The 23471-nt window shown below is 36.8% G+C and overlaps 3 protein-coding genes across 3 annotated transcripts; 1 reads left to right on the top strand and 2 right to left on the bottom strand.

The window, feature by feature from the left end:
- Positions 1-2206: 2206 nt before the first annotated feature.
- LOC133528654 (succinate dehydrogenase [ubiquinone] cytochrome b small subunit, mitochondrial) lies at positions 2207-10879 on the bottom strand. The gene is made up of 4 exons (XM_061866109.1): positions 10712-10879; positions 9251-9390; positions 8651-8832; positions 2207-3926 (listed from the first exon to the last, which is right to left on the bottom strand). Exons 1-4 carry the CDS (start codon positions 10740-10742, stop codon positions 3734-3736), a joined length of 546 nt encoding a protein of 181 aa, XP_061722093.1. The 5' UTR covers positions 10743-10879; the 3' UTR covers positions 2207-3733.
- A 326-nt stretch (positions 10880-11205) lies between these two features.
- LOC133528653 (26S proteasome regulatory subunit 6A-B) lies at positions 11206-16741 on the top strand. The gene is made up of 5 exons (XM_061866108.1): positions 11206-11903; positions 12663-12858; positions 13983-14179; positions 15591-15721; positions 16479-16741. The coding sequence occupies exons 1-5, from the start codon at positions 11349-11351 to the stop codon at positions 16684-16686; spliced, it is 1287 nt and encodes a 428-aa protein (XP_061722092.1). The 5' UTR covers positions 11206-11348; the 3' UTR covers positions 16687-16741.
- Positions 16742-18040: 1299 nt separating this feature from the next.
- Positions 18041-23212, bottom strand: LOC133528652 (PI-stichotoxin-Hcr2o-like). The gene is made up of 3 exons (XM_061866107.1): positions 23100-23212; positions 19766-19826; positions 18041-18346 (listed from the first exon to the last, which is right to left on the bottom strand). Exons 1-3 carry the CDS (start codon positions 23155-23157, stop codon positions 18205-18207), a joined length of 261 nt encoding a protein of 86 aa, XP_061722091.1. The 5' UTR covers positions 23158-23212; the 3' UTR covers positions 18041-18204.
- Between the last annotated feature and the right edge of the window lie 259 nt (positions 23213-23471).

Raw genomic sequence — 23471 nt, 5'->3', positions numbered from 1 at the left:
CGATGAAGTACATCTGAGGTTTGTCGGACACGACTTTACGTAGCCAGTATTAATTTATAACGTAAATAAAATATGTTAATAATAGCAGAATTATCTTTACGTAATAATAACATGTCGTCTACCTCCAAGTATGTGAAAATAACTATGCTTAGTATTTTTATACATTGTGATCCATTGTATTCATTTGCAGTATTTAATTTAAAATGTAGGTACACAGGTATCCGTCTGTATATTTCGTGAAATAGGTACCATATGTAGCTAGTACAGTCAGCGTCAATAGTAGCAGATAAAACAACGCGCCATAAGTATCTGATATTCGGGATAACTTTTCCAAATATAGAGAAATCTCTAAAAAGTACGTTCAAAAGTATATCTTTTACAGTCTTAATTGTTCTACATATAGAAGTATCACTATTTGTTAAAGTGTTACAGAATGATGCTGACTGTACACAATTTGAAATAAAAAATTGTTATTACCTTGGTATGTGCTACTAGAACTAAATAAAGAGAAAAATTATTTATTTTTGTCGTAAAATGAATTTGAAGCTATTTAAATACAATATCTTTAGTTTTTTTTTATAAATGACAAATAAAGAAAAATGCATAACGTGTGCTCAAATTATTTTTTGTAAATATAGTCACTGTTGTTTTAAGATTATAAATTAATAGTTACCTATGGTATTATAAGAGTATAATTTGCAAATTGAACCATAATATTTTTATGAAATATATGAATGTTAAAAATAAATGATGTTCATTTTTTTTATAGATTGTGCCTTTCACGAAGACGCGTGCCTTGACGCGTATTGCCATGTTATTAAGAGGAATTCCTAGTTGCGTGTTTTTCATACTAACGCTCTCGACTGTTTCCTCCCTGGATTTTTAACCTAGAGCAATGATTTTTTTAAAATAAAATCAATATTATCAATATCTGTGTAGCGGCACACTGTGTTTTGCTAATCTCTATAAAGTGAACTGATTGTTTTAGCGCAGAACATATAATAGTTCTACCGTACAAAAAGGAACCGAACCGAAGTTTGACAACGATTCAGGGCCGAATCATGGTTGACCCAAGGAGTAAAGATCTAATGAATGGAACGGTCTTTCGGCACGTAAAGGAACGTCAAGTTTTGCCAATAATTGTTCGGAGCAATGATGAGCCGAAGCCCAAACGCTCTAGTTTTTTCCCCCTTGTTTTAGTATGAGTATTGCATATACACTTCATGCATAAGGGCAAAGATTGAATAAGATGCGTAAAATGTAACACAATTTCGTGCTTCGAATTTGACAGGAAAACGAGATGGCGCTATTATGGAGTGTGGATTAAAAGGAGTGAAATCTCTTATGGTAGAACTGTTGCAAAAGTGTCCACCTGTCAGCTATAAATAATACTTCCAAATCTCTCCAGAGTAGCTAAGAACCTAGGCTTATTGACAGAGTGAAAAGTGCGCTGTCTATGATTACATTTTTTTCTCAAGTATTGTAGCGCCATCTATTTATGGTTTTTTGTCGGACACTTTTTGGTATATGGAGATTTTGTTCCTTGCCTCTACCTTCCATAATCTCATATATCTATGATTTTGCGGTACCTTTCATAGTATGGAAGTTAGAGGCAAGGAATCGAATCTCCATAGGCAGAACTATTGCAAAAGTGTCCAGTGGTCAGCTATAAATAATAGTTCCAAATATCTCCAGAGTAGCTAAGAACCTAGGCGTTATTGACGGAGTGAAGTGCGCTGTCTGTGATAAGATTTTTTTCTCAAGTATTCTAGGTCAATACCTATATGTAAGAATTCAAATTCTATTAGGTATAGGTAGAGAATTGATTGTTATAGAGAGATAAAGTCTAAGAAAACCGTGCCCCTTAGTTCGACATCTCAAATGGCGCTGTACTGCGCCATGTTTTGCAGTCACTGAATTGTCAAACGTCAACTTTGGCCTATGAAATATGGCTACAATTAGCGCCACCTATTTATGGTTTTTTGTCGGACACTTTTTTGTATATGGAGATTCTATTCCTTAACTCTACCTTCCATATTTCATAGGCCAAAGTTGACGTTTGACAATTCAGTGACTGCAAAACATGGCGCAGTACAGCGCCATTTGAGATGTCGAACTAAGGGGCACGGTTTTCTTAGACTTTATCTCTCTATAACAATCAATTATCTTTGATAAGGGTTAAGGGAATTATAAATGAAGAACTGAATAAAAGGTACTTCCTTTATTAAACTATAATAAATTAATCACATCAAAACCCCCGATACTTCACAGCACAATCGTAACTATACTAAACCGAATTAATACTTTCAAAAAGTAAAATTGTGCTACGCATTAAGTACCTGGTATTGTCTCGAATGAGCACATTCATTTATTACATAAGCATAAACATTTACTGACACACGAAACACTTTTGCCTTTAAGTCACATGACAATATATTTTACGATTCGTACAAGTATATTTTATCAGTCAGATCTTACGTAATAAATGAACGGCCCCCAAGCCAGATGTCTGATTCGAGGCAAGCATGCAAATATACAAATAGTCCATAATGTTTTAAAAAATAATTTCAATCTAAATTCATAAGCCAATAGCCGGGTCCACACAGAGCGAGCGTGCCTCGGCCGAGGCGGCGCGTAAGGAAATTGCCTCGCGCGTATGCCGCTCTGTGTGGATCCGGTTAATAAAAAAATAATCTCATTAAAATTTCGAATTTTTCAAATAAATAAATAGCTAGGTACCTATTTAGGTAACCTTAAAAATGGTAGAAGATGACCTAAAAGTAAATAATACATTCTCGAGTCAAATATCTGGCAAAATTTTCAAAATATCCTAGTTATTGGTAAAATTTGCCCCTATTGCCGGTAGATTTACATAACACTTCAAAATCCTATTGTGTCAATTTATAAAAAAGAATTTTATTTAATTGAATTCTTACATATTTATTTAAGTTTCTAGAAGCAAATAGTACCAATAACTTAAAACGTTGATTGTGCAAATCGCAAGCGCCAGTAGAGGCTGAAAAAAAGACCCTTAAAAAAAAACCATGTACTGCCAAATTTAAATTATTCCAGTCAATTGAATTCAAACTGAATCACTTAAAATTATTTGTATATAGCTTCATGTTCATTGACTGGTCCTGGCGATTTGCAAAGAGTTACGTCTTACCCTTTCCATATGCATGTGTTTTTTATAGTAACCCCCTTATTGATAAACGTGTACTAAAGTTACGATGCCGCTAATCATCGTTTGTCCCTTTCCATCATACCGATACGTCGGAAAGGGACAAACGATGATTAGCGGCATCGTAACTTTAGTACACGTTTATGAATAAGGGGGTTAGTGTTAGCAGCATTCCACGTGGATTTCCGTACAAACGCACGTTTTTTTTCGTTTGATTAGCATTGTAGATAATTGACCACGCCTTTTCTTAGCTTTTTTTAAGTTTCTTTGCAATAGAAAAAGTATCTCCTATACTTCAATTAACATGGCATTCTAAATTAGGTACTTTTTGCGGTAAAAAATTGGAGTAATCTACTTGAAAGTATTTTATTATTAGGTATGCCACAATAAGTTCCCGATAGATATCTTCATGCATATTTCTGCGGAGTTCTTTCAAATGCAAAAAATATACCTAAAACGGTTAAAAATTCGGCAAAATTCCGTAGAATGCTCGATCACCAGACCTAGATTTCATCATACATGCATATAAAAAGAGTCTTATCCCCTCAAAACTTACGCCTGCTTAGCCTTCACACTCCAGAACTGTTTGACGGCGTTGGCGAGGCCGACGTCATGGCTGATGATGTAGAAGAGGCCGCCGAGGGTCGCGATGGAGATGAGGTACACGAGGCCGATGGCCAGCTTCGGGATGAAGGGGCCGAAGATGCTGGCACGGACGTAGTCAACAGCTATGGCCTCGAGACCCCTGGAAAAGAATATAAGTTAAATTTAAATGTTATTCAAAGACTTCTTTAGGTAGTGTCGTGAAGTATACCTTGTTTTTTAGCATTAGAAAATACTACACGATATTGACGTGTCTTATTATTGGAAAATGCTTTTAACCTTTTAACTGCCGCAGTCTGATAAAAAAAATGCTTTTAACCTTTTAACCGCCGCAGTCTGATAAAAAAAAACGGTTGTCTGTAAAGTCGGTTTACTGACGATAGTTGAACGTGACAACGTCATAAGAAAATACTGACGGAATGGTTTCATTTTTCAAAAGAAAATTTTAATTTTATTTGTTTGATAGATATTTTGTATGGATATATTTCACTTCATACTTGACGAAAACATGTAATAGTACATTACGATACAAGTGCGAAAAATAGGAAATTCGAAACGAGTGGCGATAAATTAAAACACGACCAAAGGGAGTGTTTTAAATCGACGCGAGTTGCGAATTACCTATTCGCACATGTATCGTACAACTTTTTACAGTACATATGGCCCTTTAAATGTTCGACACAGTAACCTAATATGCTGATTTTCGCACTAGTGCGGTAAAGTAGCACCATATGTACTGTAAATGTATTATTGTATAGCAGCTGTCCACGCGGACGCATCGCTCACTCAAGTAGGAGAGAGACAGATGTCGAACGCTGCCGAACGCGGAGGCCGATTGTGCCTCTTTGTCGCTCGTTGCGCGCTCTCACTTGCACTTCAAGCCTTAAATGGAACGCCTCAGAGCGAGGTAACGCCGCATGAGTCATGTTTTTTCGTGCGTGCAGCCGGCTCCATCGACTTATAAGACGTTGTCACGTCAATAAGACAAAACTTCGTGTAACTTCGTACCGGCGGCGACACGAGCATGCTCAATGAAATATTCCAAGCAGTTACAAAAAAAAAATAGTAACTATTAGTAAAAAATAATGTAAATGAGCATAACTAAAAAAGGGTACAAGTCTCGCGCAACTTAGGTATAAAAGTGCATAAGTGTTACGTGGAACTTACGCCCTACGGCCTGTGAATAAGGCTACAAGTCTAGGGCAACGCAGGTGGTTGCCCTAGACTTGTAGCCTTATTCACAGGCCACAGTATATTCTATATAATTCTTACATATTTGCTGGACTTTTTTTTTGAAAAGCGTTTTTCAAAAGGCACGTCAAGATCAGTTATCTTCTTTCTAATGTTAAAACGAAGTATAGAACAAAATCAATTTGCAGTGAAAGCCCATGTATTAAAATAGAGACTAGGACTAAGGCCCAATGTGATAATACTAGAACAAAATATTTACGGTCACCTGATGTGTTTGTATTACACGGTCACGGTTAGTTGGTGGCATGGTGGCTACACTTGGCATTGTGGCAGCACTGCTTTAAGGGGGGTTATCTTCGATCTTCTGTCACTATGCGTCACAGCAATGACACTTGCAACGAGAAGAGATTAGTTTAACCATAGAGGTACAATAAGTATAGAAATGAGATGCTCTTATGGAATTTTAGTATAGTTTATGGTGGGCAACAAATAACTCGACCTAATTACGTAGGTTGTTTTTGGTATGTTGTCAGGAATGTTTAAACGTGTTTTTAATTTTGCGCATTGCGTATGTTCTGTCCCTCACGGGCGCACGTGTATAGGACATCTGTGATCCTACCATCTCTGAGTTTTAACTTGTGTTATGCTTACTGTATTTCGTTTTGTTTACGAAATAAAGTATTCGTAAACACTGTTATTTTCGATATGTATTTTTGATTTAGTTGTTTATTTTCTTACTAGTAATATATAAGTTTCCACTTACTTAAAAAAAGGTTATTTTGCTAGCTTAGATTCAACTCGATTTTTAAGTTCCTATGAGAAAGAAAGCCAACTGTTGTAGATTTGATGTTGCTGAAAGCTTATTTCGTTGATCTCTACTAGGCTTATGTGTGCAAATTCTTATTGGCATATAAAACGTTGCAGCCTAATGTGATAAATAAAGAACAAAATATTGTGGTGTTTTTTTCTTTTTGTCTGGCATGCCTAAATCAATATTATAAGACCCCTAGAATATGACACCTGTATCTATTAAAGTGAAACAGATATGATTTTTTTTGGTAAGGGCGTTCAGGACTATATTATTTAGTTCTAATATTAGCACGTTGGGCCTTCCTCGGAAGTGCCCTCTTTGTAACTGGGCCGTAGGAAGCTAAAGAAAATAGCGATGTATTTTTAAAGTAAACTAAAGCGTCAATAATAAAATGAAAATGAATAAAATTACTAATTATTAATTAATAATGATTATCTTCAATACGAACACAATAAACAGCATTGGTACATCAATTTCCATAAGAAAAAATAGCTAATATAATTTCTATCTGTGAGTACCTACTAACTGGCTTCGCTGCAGAGTATGCTCCCCAGCGGGGTCACTTTCAACGCCCATTATCTCGTTCTCTAGTAGTCAAGGTATTAAATATAGATCCGGACAAAATGACAAAAATATGTACACACTACCTTAATGTAAAGTCGTGTATACATATTTTTGGCAGTTTGTCCGTGTCGATATTTAATATCTTGACTGTCTTTTACAGGTACAGTCATAAACATGGTACATCAATTCACCATAAATAGATTTTCATTATGGTGGCGCCTGTGATATTAATTATTCTCGCTAATTAATACTGTTAGAAAAAGACGGGCAGTCAATCTGGCGCGCGAGATACTGTCGCGGCGCTCTTGAGCTAAGCCCACTGGTAACCCACCCCGGTTCGGAGCAATAATAAATTGATAACCTGAGGGGGTCCACTCGGCGCCCCCGTATTCTTCATATTCTTCCAGATCTTCCAGAAGGCTCTAGAGATCCCGATATCATTGAAGTTCAGGTAGAACAGCCCGCCCAGCGTCACCGCCGTCAGGAAGTACACTATGCCCATGGCGATCTTGGGGATGACCTCGCCGAAGAGGATCACGCGAACGTATTCCACCACCATGGCTTCGAGGCCCCTGGGAGGGAAGGGAAAGGATTGGGTGCATAGGAATTGATATTTTTAGGTGTTGGTTAATATCGGTAAGGAATGCAGTTGACGATGTAGTTGGACTGCGAATTATGCGAGGTTGGTATAGTCACGTATACACGGTGTAACACAAGGAACCCGAAAGATTTGAACCACAAGTAAATTTCTCCAAAAAAATTTTTTTTTTGCTTTTTTTCTTCAAAATTTTAAGTGTATTTGTACATAAAAATTTAATGTTATGGTAAAACTGGCACTGAAAATTAATTTTAACGTTTTTTTTTGTAAAAACCTAGTTTTTGCAAAGGTTACTTGACACGTTTTGACATCTATCAATGAGGATATTTAGAATACGCTCCATAAGGGCACCATTGCCATCAAAAAGGCGTTTTGCACTAAGTTACAATAATATGTTTTTTTTTTGTATTGGTATTAAGTCTGAAACTAGGCGAAATCCAGAAAAGATTATATTAAATTTTAGTCTCTAAATGTGATCAGGAATACACTGTTAAAATCATTCGGTTTCCTCGTGTTACACCGTGTATAATTTTCACTGATTCGCCATACAAGATGTTCGGTGAAAATTATATTTTCTCATTGAATGTATACATAATATATATGTGTGATTACACTGTCAAATGTGCCTTCATATATGAAAATGTGTCTTATGTAGTTGGCATAAGTTACATTTACATAATGGAAAGTCACAAATCTTTATATACCCCTAATATTTCAAACGCCCATAAAGATATGGTGCCCTGCCATCAACATGGTATCTAGTTCAACTTTTTTTCAAGACTGTTTTCTAGTAATTAAATCCATAATCAATGCCTGCCAGTATACATAATTTATGGGAGAACTGCATACAGTACCTATTCAACGAAAATTATTCATTGTTATTATTCTAAAGTAAACAATACATATCATACAATAGCATTGTAACTTTTTCTCGTGTGTTTGCTGACAGTATCCTGTATCAAGTGACAAGTCAGGTTAAGGTTTCTGATAAAAATCTGAAGATTTGGTAATGATCTGAATCTCACCAACTAATCTTCATTTGAAATGATATATTTTTCCTTAATGCTTCTAGTATGAAATTTAGATCCTGAATTTGCGTTCTTATGAAACTATTTTAGATCTTGATAAATGTTCAAAATAGAGATTTTTTTTTTTATTACAGGATGTGGAAAGGAAGGAAATTTCATTAGGCGGGGCCTCGGCCGAGGCGGCGCGCTCAGTCGAGGAAAACACTCGCGCCGTCTCGGCCGAGGCACGTCTACACTGGCCGGTTTGTGCGTGAGGAAATTGCCTCGCGCGTATGCTCGCTCTGTGTGGACCCGGCAATTTGCATACACTTCCTTACCTTAATTCAGGGTCGCTTTTTATCAGGTTAGAGCCTGTAATAGCTATTTGTATATCTTACAACTCTAGTATTTGTTAGAGAGATGGATACCAGCCTTTTATAAAACGCCATCCTTTGGTCTCCGAATTCTTCATCAAGGACCATAACATACAAGATAAGGTAGGCTATGTTCAGTGATTTGTATATACAATATGAACACTTTATTGGGCATCAGCCGCCAAGGGGGTGAGCAGCACCATAGCAGCCGTGACTGCCTTCTCGATGACCCAGAGCTCGGAGTGGTCATGGGCGTGCTCTGCTTTCGTCACTGCTTTCTCAGTCAGTTTCCTGACCCACAGCTCGGAACAATGAACTTACCAGAAGCTGTGTGCAGTGATGAGAATAGCCAGTAGCGAGTCAAACAGTTTGTTGGGCATCAACAGCGCCAAGGGGATGAGGGGCACCATCGCAGCCGTGACTGCCTTCTCGATGACCCAGAGCTTGGAGTGGTCGTGCGCGTGTTCTGCCAGCGCGGGCGCCGTCGTGCGGAAAGAGCGCACCTGATGTGGCAATGCAAGCTGTTGTCAGTTATACCAATAATTTAACGATTTTGAAGACCTTAGGTTTACATTTTCAAGTGGTGAGGATTCGTTTTTTGAAACATCTCGCGTGAGTGACTAAAAGTACGGATGTCAGATTAAATTTTATGTTTCGGTTGGCCGTTTTTGTTCACATGGCTACAAAATAATTAAGTAAGTTCGTAAACGGGAGCAGAAATCAGTGAAGATAGTCAATGCCTAGTTGCAAAAAGAGCCAACAATATTCATTTGGTAAACTTGGTCTGGTTTATAATTATAATTTTTGGACCCAATGGCCACACTCCATCTTAGATAAATTACAGGCCAAAACTTGTCTTAATGGCTGCAGGGCCACACTTTATTACTTAACCATTGTTTTACCATAAAAAGGCATACTCACAGCATTAAGAATAGGCGTGCTATTGCTCTGGTTAAGAGCTAAGGTCTTGAGGGGCACTGAGGTGGCCGCAGCCCGCTGTGCGAAGGCAGGCTGTGTTGCTAGTCGCATTACTTGCTGGCTGATTATGCGGCTTGTGCATGCTGAAACAAGATATTAAGTTTACATTCTTGATATTTTTGCTGCAGATATTAGTTTACATTGTAATTATGCATGAAGACAAATCAAAGTGAAGGTGTGTTGGGGTGTAAGCCACATTTGAGGGAAGCCAGTGTTGTCAAACTGGTCTAACTTGACAGACGTTCAGACATACTCTCAGAGTAACAACAGTTGAAACCGTACAAGTAGTGAGCAGGTTAGAGGAATGTACCGTGAGGCATCAAATTGATAGTGACAGCCAAAGTAATCAAATATATGCAATACTTCCTTATTTCTATGGTAAGAAACATTTCTTCAAACTCTGTGGGAGACAAAAGGTACAAATACAAATCCTCTTTCTTGCACAACTTCAGAACAAATGTACATGGAAACACATATAATACATGAAGATAGAGGTAAACAACAGGCGGCCTTATCACTACGGAGCGATCTCTTCCAGACAACCTTTAGGTAGTGGAGAAATGAAACTTTGAATTTAACTAATTAGCAGGTGCAAAAAAAACTAAATTAAAACTAAATAGCAGTAGAGACAATACCTTAAAAAAAGGTACTTAAGCCATGAAGGGATAAATGACAGAGACAATTGATCCAAATAACAATCAAAGGACCATGAAGATAAATCTGTCTTCATCTATCCATCCATCTCCAAAATATTACTTACACACCACTAATCTTATAGCAGTCTCTCTAAGCTCAAACTGTACTGACTTTATGATATCAAACTGTACAAGTGCCTCTACAATTTGTATATTTTCACAGCAACTTGACATTTACGGTGGTAGTTCAACACTTTTTCACAACAAATTTTGTGTAGTGTTAGCTTGGTCTGACTTTATGTATGTATAAATATAGACTTTGCCAGTTAAATGCAGTGGTATTTTTTTATGGTGTACATTAATCTCAACTAAAACTTACACAAATATAAATATCACTGAATTCTACAATAATAACTCTATTACCTACTTCATTCTAATTTATTCATTTATAGCGATGTTAGCATTAGTAATTGATATAGAAGAATAAACATTTAAAGTTTATGGACGTAAACATTTATAATTACCACCACTATAATAATCAAAAACAAGAGATTGCTATGAAGATATTCTAACCTAAAATTTAATAAACAATTTTATCATAGCTGAATGTCGAAATCGTTTGTTGCATAATAACTATGAAATAGTTAATATAATTTAGAATTTCACTAATGAGATTAATAATTGTGCATTCTAAAATTTCTTAATGCATCTAGAAAAACAAAACATCTGTTATGTAATAGTAAATATACAACTAACAAAAAAATATTACCTGAATTGCGAAGAAACATGGAGAAAGCCATTTTAAATGTAAACGTAAAAGCAAATCAGCCACAAGACACTTAAATATTCGGCGGAATTAAAAATAATCCCACGATTCCCTTCGCCAATTTCGAAATTCGTGTAAAATGTCGTTCATTCAACGTTGACAGTGGCACTAATTTTCATTCGTTCATTCGCGGTATGTCATTCATCCGAGGCGATACGAGGATGTTGCTTCAAGTGTTGGAATTGGAAATGCTTGATAATTTACAGAAATCTTTAATTTGTATGGGTGTAGTGGTAGCTATGGATAGAGTTGCCATCTATTATGGGTTATTTGGTTTGGTAGCATATTTTTATGGCATTTCTGTCCTAAAAATTATTTAAAATGCCATTGAATACGATTCTGAAAACTATGTTATAAAATACGCGACACTAATTTGTAAACTTACATTTCTATGTTTAAATAAATGTAATTATACAGTTTTTGGTAGATATTATTTTCAATAATATGGGAACCCTAACTCTAATAATGACAATTCATTTTCCATGTTTGTGACTGAAACCGAAACAAATTAATTTTGTAATTTTCGCTTCATTGTATACTGATAGATTAGCTTTATTTTACTTTATAATATCACAACAACATGGCCACAACACTTGAAGACAAATCGATCTGGGAAGATGGGGAGGAAGCCCTCAGCGAGGAAGTTCTTCGGATGCCAACAGACGAGATTATCAGCCGGACTCGCCTGCTGGACAATGAAATAAAGATCATGAAGAGCGAGGTCATGAGGATATCCCACGAGCTACAAGCCCAGAACGAGAAAATCAAAGAGAATACGGAAAAAATCAAAGTGAACAAAACGCTGCCTTATTTAGTCTCAAATGTGATAGAACTGCTTGACGTAGATCCACAAGAAGAGGAAGAGGATGGAGCGGTGGTGGACCTAGATTCGCAGCGTAAAGGAAAGTGTGCAGTCATTAAGACGTCCACGCGTCAGACCTACTTTTTGCCAGTCATCGGGCTGGTTGATGCAGAAAAGCTGAAACCTGGAGACTTGGTTGGTGTGAATAAGGACTCGTATCTCATCCTGGAGACGTTGCCGGCGGAGTACGATGCACGTGTGAAGGCTATGGAGGTTGATGAGAGGCCAACTGAACAGTATTCTGATATAGGTGGCTTGGACAAACAAATTCAGGTCAGTACAGTTTCTTCTGGTTCTATTTAGAATTTGTAGTTTTTAAGTCACTTCATGAGAGACCAATAACTCAGTGTAGTAATTTACAATTTATTAATTCCTTTCCTTTGTCTTTAAAATTTCTGAAGACATGAAGATAAATAATTTCAAATATCCTGTGGGTATTGTCGTCTTCTTCCTCGCGTTATCCCGGGATTTTTGCCACGGCTCATGGGAGCCTGGGGTCCGCTTGACAACTAATCCCAAGATTTCGCATAGGCACTAGTTTTTACGAAAGCGACTGCCATCTAACCTTCCAACCCAGAGGGTAAACTAGGCTTTGTTGGGATTAGTCTGGTTTCCTCACGATGTTTTCCTTCACCGAAAAGTGACTGGCAAATATCAAATTATGTTTCATACATAAGTTCCGAAAAACTCATTGGTATGAGCCGGGGTTTGAGCCCGCGACTTCTGGATTGCAAGTCGCACGCTCTTACTGCTAGGCCATCAAAATTGTCAAATGTAACCTTTAATTACATGACAATACGAGTCTTCGTAAATGAAGTAATCTATATCGGGTGTAGAAGTAATATTTTGTTGCATTCCTTCCATCCTTACTGTTACCTTACCCTTACCTTAAAAGTTATTTACTAAAATTTCCATTAAGTAAAGTAAGATTCCTTTATTAAAAGTTAGTATTACAGTTCCACTTTTATTTCTATGCCTTACACTTTTAGATGCCTGAAACAACTAATGATGTTCAAATTTTTACTATTCCAGGAGCTGATTGAAGCTGTAGTGCTCCCCATGACCCACAAGGAGAAGTTTGTGAACCTTGGCATCCACCCGCCAAAGGGTGTGCTTCTGTACGGGCCCCCTGGTACTGGCAAGACTCTGCTGGCCAGAGCTTGTGCTGCACAGACCAAGTCTACTTTCCTGAAACTAGCGGGACCGCAGTTGGTGCAGATGTTTATTGGTAATTTCTTCATGTTGCTAGGCAGACAAAGTTATTATACTAAAGAGGATAATATTTTTCTTGTCCGTTACATTTTATCAAATCCCTACCATATCAGTGAGTGAAAAATCACTCTTAGTCACAGAAATTGTATTCAAAGAAATTAGAGCAAGTGGAAGTTTTACATCCGAAACTTCTATTTGCTATATTTTCCACAAAAACTAGAACAAGACAGAACACAGACAAGACAATATATATTAGTTAGTTAGTTAGTGCTTCTGGGCATTTTCCGCAAATCGACAACCATTGTGCCTATTTTGCGTGAAACGAGGTAGCGCTACTCTAACCACCCCAGCTCCTCCACGAAGCCTAGCAATTTTTTTAGGTTGCTAATTGCCTCTCCTAGTGTGCACGGAGTCCCTAGGTATTTGTTACTGTAGAATACAATATATATTACTGTAGAATCTGTATATTATGACTGCTTATACTGACCAACTGCTTACTATGACGTAATTATTGTGTGAAGTTTGGTTTACATATAAAATTCTTTGTAACAAAGTTGGATAAGATGACTTCGCTTATAGTGACAAACCACTTACTATGCCCAATAAATCTTATTTGTATAAAATTATGACCGTTAAGACGACACAAATCGCTGGTTCCTCCAGGGATTTGACCAAATTACTGGATCTAGAAGAACAATGAAATATAGTGGCCATTTTAATATCCTGCATGACTTAATAGTTATACACGATTACGCGGTCTACATCATTACACTGAAACATATACTTTGTATATGATATTGTGCATATTTGGCCATTACCATATTACTAACTACTCTAACTAGTGGCTGTGAGCTGTTAAGCTTAGAAAATGTAAAAGTGAAAAATACTTATTTCATTGAACCATCATCACAGTGAACTCACAATGGTCTTACACTGTCAGTACTTCAGTCCCTTATGCCATTTTACGCATTTTGAAAAATTTTCAAAACTGGATCGACAAAAAAATTTATCATAGAATCTGGTCACTAAATTTGGTTAAGAATTGCGACATTCAGGGGAGAACATCTGGACATACAAAAGCCAAGTTAAAACGAAGACTGTCCCTAATGCTTCACCCAATAAACGTTAATTTATTTTCAGGTGATGGCGCGAAGCTCGTCCGCGACGCCTTCGCCCTCGCCAAGGAGAAGGCTCCGGCTATCATCTTCATTGATGAACTGGATGCTATTGGCACAAAGCGTTTTGATTCCGAGAAGGCCGGAGACAGGGAGGTGCAGCGCACCATGTTGGAGCTGCTTAATCAGCTTGATGGGTTCAGCTCTACGGCTGATATTAAGGTGAGGGATGTTAATCAGTGCTTTGGAATGGTCTAAGCATCTTAATACATTAGTTGGGCGCCATTGGTACCAATCGATTAGGAGAAGACAGGGAGGTGCGCATCTTGTTGGGCCTGCTTAGCCGACTCAATGAGTTAAGCTGTACTGCTGATATTAAGGTAAAGTTTATGATAAGAAAAGGTAAATTGCACTATTAAAAATATTACACTAAGAATTTTAGAAGCAATTTTTGGGATATATCAATATTAAAATTGCTCCTTGTTTGAATATATCAAATATATTCAAACTGTGTACTCTCATCTTTGTCGAAAATTGTTTAACTTGCTGCTTGCTGACACTCAAACTCGAGCAATTTTCGATTTCAAAAGGCGAGTAAGTGACATGTTTAAATATGTTTGGGCCTCATCGGAGTTTAGTATTCCAAATAGCTACATTTTTATATATACCACGACGGTGGCAAACGAGCATACGGTCCGCCTGATTTACTTTATTTTACTTTATTTAGTTATTAAGTTTAGGATTAAGTAACATGTCCCATATTGTATGCCCTAACAGGGTATCATGTACCTACTAAGTCTAAAAAATAAGATCTTTATGTACTGATGAACATGATAAAACAATGGATTAAATGAATGAATGATGGTATTTAGTCACCGGAGCCTATGGACCCCTGCAACTCCAGGGTACCTGAGTTTAGTTTAAAGTAATAAAAGTGAAATATTGTGACAAACAAGCATACGATCCGCCTGATGATAAGCAGTCGCCAGAGCCTATGGACGCCTGCAACTCCAGAGTACCTGAGTAGTTTAAGGTAAAAGTGAAATATTGATTGTTTTTTTTTGTTTTTTTGCTTTTATATCCGTTATAGTGGCCCACTGCTGGACAAAAGGCCTCTTCCCTTGATCCTCACAGCTCGTGCATTTGTCGGCCAGTTTCTGATGAAGAGGTCTAAGTCGTCCCGCCAGCTCCATCTGGGCCTGACACACCCGTGCTTAATTGCAGCTTTCACTTGTTGCCTATACCAAGAGGATTTTATATATAGGTGTATTGTCAAAGAAAACTTCGTAGCCGAAGTAAATTTACTACCATCTTTCGACACATGGTTAAAATTTTTAGTACGCCATTTGACTTTGATCCTTATTATTTGACTGATATGTGTTAAATTTGTTAAATATCAAAAAGTGGCGCCATCTAATAAATCAAAGGCCAGAGGTATGGCGGCATCGTTTCGAGCGATGGCGCCATAACCTTTAGGCGTCAGTGGCGCTGGCGCCACTTTTTGATCCGCACGCATGTGGCAGACGTGACCCGCGCAGTCCCATTACAGCCTGGCGGTCTTCTCCCCTATGTATATGCGTGTTATGTTATGAATTTTATTATAGAGTAAATTGAAATGCTTTTTTCATCTCAGGTAATCGCGGCCACAAACAGAGTAGACATCCTGGACCCCGCGCTGCTCCGGTCTGGTCGGTTGGACCGGAAAATCGAATTCCCGCATCCCAACGAGGAAGCCAGGGCTAGAATTATGCAGATTCATTCACGGTATGTTACTTTGTTTTTTTTTTTTATTTACTTTTTCTAAAGCATAGAGCAATATAAGTAAAGAAAGAGAGGTAACTGCATAAATTAGATTTCTTACTAAAATGCGAGTTATTCCGTAGTCGATATCTAACGTCAATAACGGTACGGAACTCTAAAAATGGAATATCCTGATAAAAATCCGGATAGCACCCTAAAAATCCTGGCATTTCCTGGAAAGTAATTTCTCCGAAGATAAATATGTTGTAGATACAGCATAACTTTCCCTTGACTATGCCCATCTTCAAATTTTTAGCTAGCTTCTAATGGTTCAAAAAACCCTGACACTCCCCAACTCCTTCTGCATGCCTGCAATCCTGACAAAAGATCAAAAATCAGTTTTTCAGTCTTATACTAGTCCACAGGCGGCAAATGTGTCTCCCTAAAAAAAAAAAAAAAAATTTGCGCCTTTTTCTACTGACAAACTGGGTGTACCAAAGTAGTTTACCATAGATAGTAAAAAATAATATATCTATATAATAGTAGGTAGTGATATCGGCCTTTTGACCGCCAAAGACGTCATATGACGCGCGCGGTTCCTGCCTAATATTAACCTTCATGCGTACCGACAAGGTTCACGATTACGCTCCGCGTGCGATAGGCGTGGCGTTCAAAGGTTTGTTCTTAAGTACAAAGCCTGCACCTAACATATCTTTTTGACCCAGTGGTCCACCATTTGTACTTAATTTATGTGCAATAAAGTATACATAAACAATTTCAGTAAAATGAATGTAAGCCCCGACGTGAACTTCGAGGAGCTGTCGCGCTCCACGGACGACTTCAACGGCGCGCAGTGCAAGGCGGTGTGCGTGGAGGCCGGCATGATCGCGCTGCGCCGCTCCGCCGCCGCCGTCACGCACGAGGACTTCATGGACGCCATCCTCGAGGTGCAGGCCAAGAAGAAGGCCAACCTGAGCTACTATGCATAGATATTTTACGTACCATTAACATTTTGTGTAATACAATAAATTATAGTTCATCTTTTGTGGTCTTTGTCTTTCAATTGGGGTTCCGGGGCCAACATTAAACAGACATTTTTCACAACATTTTTCTTTTGTTGAATTATATGTATATCGGCACTACCCGTTCAGTGTTGTAAGTTCATAGTTTCCTGCTACCCAAAGGTTGTCTGGAAGAGATCGCTTCTTAGCGATAAGACCGCCTGTTGTTACCTAACTTACGTGTTTTTCCATTTCCTGTCTATTTTTAACTGTATGGTGCACAATAAAGAATATTTACTTACTTACCTATAGCTTCGTCATGCCCCTCTGTCCGTCCGTATGGCACAGCCGGTTTGCTTGAAAACTAGAGTTATACTCTGTCAAACCAACTTTGTCTGTAGAAAAAGGTGTCATATTAAAAATATGTATGCGCGAAGGATAGATCTCCCATAGTTTTGAATTTCGCCTTTTTCTACTGACAGTTGGCTTGTCAGTGTATATATTACCGAAGAGAATTTGAAATAGAATTGGATTGTCAAAGAAAAAATTGTAGCCATAGTAAATTTACTGCAATCTTTCGACACACGATTAAAACTTTTAGAACGCCATTTGACTTTGATCCTTATTCTTTCACTGATATGTATTAAATTTGTTAAATATCAAAAAGTGGCGCCATCTAATAGAAGGCATGGCGGCATCGTTTCGAGCGATGGCGCCGCAACCTTTAGCCGACGCCCGGTAAGATGGCGCCACTTTTTGATATTTAATTTTTTTACACATCAGTGAAAGAATAAAGATCAAAGTCAAATGGCGTTCTAAAAGAAAGATGCCAGTAAATTTACTGTGGCTACAAAATGTTCTTAGACAATCCACCTTTATTTAACATCCCCTTTGATATCACTACGTAAACTTCGAGATCTCGCATGCCAAGAAATATTTATGTTATCAATATATAATATAACAGATGTATCATTAAGGATTTATCTAATACCATAAAATATGGAGTTATTGCTTTTTTTAGTGTTTATTTTTTTAAATTCGATGACGCCCGAATTTTTAGGAATAGTTCCGTCTTTACCTACTAAAGTCAAAAACTCATTATTTTTTTAGTTATAGTAAGATCTATAGGATGGTAAAAATTAATAACAAACAGATAAAATCAAATACAAAGAAGATAAAATTGCTTTTAACATTAGTAGTGATTAATGTTTAGGTTGTATTAAATTGCATTCGCCATCCTCTCCTATATAAGTAATCACGATTCAGGAATATTTAGATACTAGCAGTTTACGCGAGATTTAGCGAAATCAAGCACTTATAGGTGTTAAAATAATTACTAACATAGTTGTAACATTTTAATAATGAAACTTTTTCACAATTTATCATAACAATACGCATGTATTCACCGTTCCCTCAGTAAATGAAGGAACTTCGTGTTTTCATATTAGTCACTAATAATGCGAGAGATGTAAATGGACAATTTCTCGCGGTTGCCCCTCCTGGACGTTACCAGTTCTTAGGCTGGAGTTTCATGAAGTAATGGCAGGCGAACTGACACTCGTCGCGGCTGTAGAAGCGGTTGCCGTTGCCCCCGCAGCCCGAGTAGACGAACGGACGGCACTGGTGCGTCGTTATGTCGAAGAAGAAGCTGAAATATTAATAATATTTTAGTGACGTTAGGTTTGATGGGCGAGATTGGTTTGTTTTGAAAGTCGCGTCGTTATCTATGCATAAAACCTCCCTAAGTGGTGCGGGTTGTAATAGTTTTAATGTTAAGGTATACGAAATTTTCATGTAATATTAGTAATGTGTACTGCTAATATAATAGATATACCTGTTACCTATATTTCTTATGAACGATTGTAGGTATTTTTGCCATACGAATAAATAAATGTGTACAATTTGGATACTAGTAAATATTCGAGACGAACAATCTTCAAACAACACTGCGTTCCTCAATATCCGCGTGCCTTTTAACTGCTTTTCATTATAGCTTTACCTAGTATTACCTATTGGACTATCTGTTAGCCGCTTTTATGACTTCTAAACGTAAAACGACCGCTGCCATATATACAAAAATCATAATTATTACTTATTTAAAGCATAATAATTGTAGATTGTTAACCTATTAGTTCCTGATAAAATAAGTATAGCAAACACCATTTCCAATATCAAATCATACTGAATCGGCAAATGACGTGACGTTTGAGGTAGGTAAATGAATTGATTACACATAGCTATGTAGCGTACTTACCAAAATTGCAAAAAAATATACATTATATTAAATACATATTGGACTAAAAACTTTGGTTATTCTTGGTCTTGGTCTAAATCATGTTGCCATAATTACATGATATCTTGTGTGCATACCGAATACCTAGCAGTGTTGGTCGAAAGTTACAAATTGAACCGGTAACTGAACCGTCCGTTACAGTTTACGGTTCAATTTTAATGGTTAATTTTTAATATTTTCAATTCTAAATAACGCTCGGCCAACACTGATACCTAACCTCAAGTCTGGGGGCCTATCGCGAAAACCTATACATTCGCAAATTGCGGGGATCTTTCTCTTTTACTCTCACTAAAACGTAATGACCTAGAGTGACAGAGAAAAATGCCCGCAATTGACGAACTTCGATTTTCGCGGTTATACCCCTAGCTGGTGCGGACGCCCATAGCTGATTGTTTTGTTATCGGGAAAGGGAAAGTCAGATAAGCCTAGAGTTGAGTATACTAGGGGCCTACCCAAGATGATAATCGTTGATAGAAAGCGCCAATCGAAATGTAATTAATACATGGAAATAGTCACGTGACTTATCGTAGCATCTGATCTAAATCGAAGTTCGTCAATTGAGGGCAATTTTCTCTGTCACTGTAATTAGGTCTTAGTAAGAGTAAAAGAGAAAGATCCCCGCAATTTGTTAATTTCGGTTTTTCCGTTTTTTTTAGCGTTTGTCGATGTACGTTTGTCTTGGCTAGGTCCCCTGAGTAATAAGTTTGCCATTACTCTTGATTTTGAGTGTACAACATCTGCACAGAAGCCAAATTCAAGGGTTAAATTAATTACCTCCGGATTCTGCCTCTGCAATTGCCAACAATTTTCGGAAGCTCACAGTCTGATCCAGCGCCTAGAAAAAATCATAATTATTATGTAAGTACATTATAGGTAACTGGAGAAGACAGTCTATATACACGATGTTTCACGAGGAACCCGAACGATTTAAATAGTGTATTCCTGATTATATTGAAAGACAAAATTTCCTATACTAACTTTGCTGGAAAATACATATTTTTATTGTTACTTACTGCTAAACGCCTTTTTGGTAACGATATTGCTACTATGGGACGTAGTCTAATCCTCATTGATAGAGTACTATACATACCTCAATGTTGATAGATGTAAAAAAGTTACAAATAACATTTAAAAAAAAAACTAGGTTTTACGGAAAAAAAATAAAAATTCATTGTGGCAAGTTTACTAATAAGTAATAATATTTGATTTTTATTTTACATTTTAAAAAAATCAAACAAAAAATTTTTTTTTGGCGTAATTGACCTAAACTCATATAGAATTCTTTCCTTCTATTGGCCTCTGAAATGGGCAGTTAGATTCTTTCGAGCAGCGACGTAGATATACAAATACGAGAGTTCTTGCTTTAAGATAAAGATATATTTATTTGCATAAATGTAGTGATGAACATAGGTGGACAGTAATTTGAAATGCGTACATTTTACTTGAAGAAGCATGCAAATTTTTCTTATTAGCTAGGTACTATAAACTATATATATACAAATTTAAGCTGTAGGTAAGTTATAGAATAATAATATCATTATAATATACATGGTTTCATTTCTACCTAAGATTTACAATATACATAATCATTATAGAAAATTATTTATTGATTTACAGATGCCAAATATTCGTCAATTGTATAATAACATTAATAACATTTATCTAAGCAAAATTTATATAATTTGTATTTAAAGACGGTCTTCCCTGCAATAAATTGTATATTCTTCTTCACCGCGTTGACTTTACACTTTTAAAAAATGCTTGGTGTTCTAACCGTTGTAAAAAAAAGTAGCGTTGTAAAAAAAAATATTTTTCAAATTTTGATTACCTCTCTATTTTAATTGAAATGAAAATGGAAAACATGACTTGTAGTAAATGTCGTACGGACAGGTAGATGTAATTATGAATAACCCTTCTATCACCTTTAAACTACTACCAACTCCGTTATTCATAATTTATAAAACTTAGCAACCTCTTACAAACCTCTGTTAAATTTTCTCTTGGCTCACTGGGTCACTCTCAAATCATGATAGGTAGGTAGGTAGGCTAATTCGAGGTACCTATATGATCTAAAGTAATAAATAATGTAAGCCATTTACTAAACTTGTCAATACAACGAAGTACATTTTTTAACAAACTGTGTTGTTTTATGTCTCCTGGCTTACTGCACAGAATAACAATAAATAGTTGATCCAACCATTTACATACTTAGTGCTAGAGGGAATGCTTTATCTGACATAAACACGATCGTGCTACCGGTGCCGAGGCATTATTTTACCGCCTCACGCGTTTAAAATACGACTACCTTACCTACCTAAGGGCAGATAGACTCGGGGGTCGGTTCTAATTTAATAATTTGTTATGGTTTTGACACGACCTTGATGGTCGTCTTGACCCAAACACAGTTGGTGACAGTTAATTTTAAATGAGGTAGCTGTCATGTAAAATGTTTATAGAACTTGTACTCGTATGGGATGGGTTTTTATGACTACCAAGACAATTAATTCTTGGTAAAAAGAGGGATGTTATAAGTCTGTTTGGGGCATTGGCGTTTTTAAATGGGTAAACCGATTTAGATGCGGTATTTTTTATTAGAGATATCTCTAGCGGTGGTTTTTTTTATAATTTTTTTTATACTACGTCGGTGGCAAACAAGCATACGGCCCGCCTGATGGTAAGCAGTTTCCGTAGCCTATGTACGCCTGCAACTCCAGAGGCAACTCTAACAACACTTGCCGACCCTAACATCCCACCCCCCCCCTCGTTGGGGCTCTGGTTGGATGGTTCTTAGGTAGGTATGTTTTTTGAAAATAGATTCATTGTGTTGCGAATTTTTTTTAAAATATAAAGTGGTTCCGGGGACGTAGGTAATCATAGTAACAAGTGTCAAGAAATAAGGTTCTTACACCCAGGTACAGTCAACCAATTAGAATCCTAGGCCACTATAGAACCTTGTCGCTTTAACTACTAGATACTTGACACGCATCACTCAATAAGCACTGTCGTAGAAGTCATTATGACATGGTATGGTAGCCTAGGAATCAAATTGGTTGACTGTACATTAGGCAAAAGCACCGTAAATGATAACCGAAGGAAAGGGAATTGTGAGCTAGTCTGGGTCAAAAGCATTTTAGAAAAAGGTCTCTTCTGTGGACACAACAATAATAACTAACGTCCCGGGTAATTATTATATTACTTTTTTCTTATTTGAGTTTCATCTAGGTAATAACGATGTAACGAGTTAACTATACTTTAAAATATGTATGACCCGTCTATACTAGAAATAGTAGAAATAGGTAGTTATATTTGTTTAACTAGGAAGCAAAGTTGTTAAGTTGGAAAATAAATTAAAATTGGAAAAATTCCCTGTCCTGAATGGGACTTGAACCATTCCACTGTGGATAATGAGATGTGGTTTCTGTTTAATACAAAATTAATTTAGCAAAGTTGCTGTTTACCCCTCGTGTTAATACTGAGAGCCGAGCAAGCAAAAAATATTGGAATGCTTAAATTTATAAAGAGTAGAGAATTGTGAGGCTTTTAAGGCGCGAAAGGTGAACAAACTTTGCTGTCAAAGTGAATTTTTTTTTACCTCACCAACACGAGGAAAATATTAGCTGTAAATCAGTTATTATTTATCATTTAAAATCTTCACTTAAGTAAGAAGTGCATCCTTCCAGAAACAACTCAAATTAATAATATAATTCAAATTGGTAGAAATGTGACATACTATAATATATTTATAAATACTTGACATGTAAAATAACGTTGCTTTTACCAATAAATGTCTGTACCCCTAGTGTAAATAATTTCGATTTCGAAACGTCACGTACGCGTTTGCGTTAAGTCTCATTTTGTATGAGTTTTTGAACAGCGCGCCAAGCGGGACGTTTTGGAAAGTCAAAAATCTCATACAAAATGACACTTAACGCAAACGCGTACGTCACGTTTCGCTGTCGAAAATATTTACACTAGGGGTACTGATTCTGATTCTGACTCAAAATTTGCATCAAACTACGTTGCACTCTAGAGGATGAAATGCAACTTTTAACATGATTCCACTGCTCCAACACGCCTTTGCGAGCGGTTACAGTGAAAAAAAACTTACCATAGACAAGGCACACTACCATCATCAAAATCAAACACAACATAATATTTCGCGCCATTTTGGAAACTAAACGTCAACAGCCGTTTCTCGCGTTTATATTAAATCATGAGCCCATTAGTATTATCTCGTGCTGATAAGCCGCTGATGCTTTAATTAACTATAGGTCCAGACATATTGGATTTTAATAAGTTTTTAATGGAGATAACATTGTCGTATTATATTTTGTTATTGGATTTATGTCCTCCGACCGTTCGTATTTGATATTTTTAATATCATGCAGATTGTATTTACAAAAAAGTACGTTCAGAAGAAAACTTTAACACAAATAAGTTTTTGGGAAAAATTTCATTTTTGGTACAAGCTTTTATCGCT

Source organism: Cydia pomonella, chromosome 19 (genome assembly GCF_033807575.1).
Source record: "Cydia pomonella isolate Wapato2018A chromosome 19, ilCydPomo1, whole genome shotgun sequence".
Lineage (NCBI taxonomy): Eukaryota > Metazoa > Arthropoda > Insecta > Lepidoptera > Tortricidae > Cydia > Cydia pomonella.
This window is presented reverse-complemented; position numbering and strand designations above follow the sequence as displayed.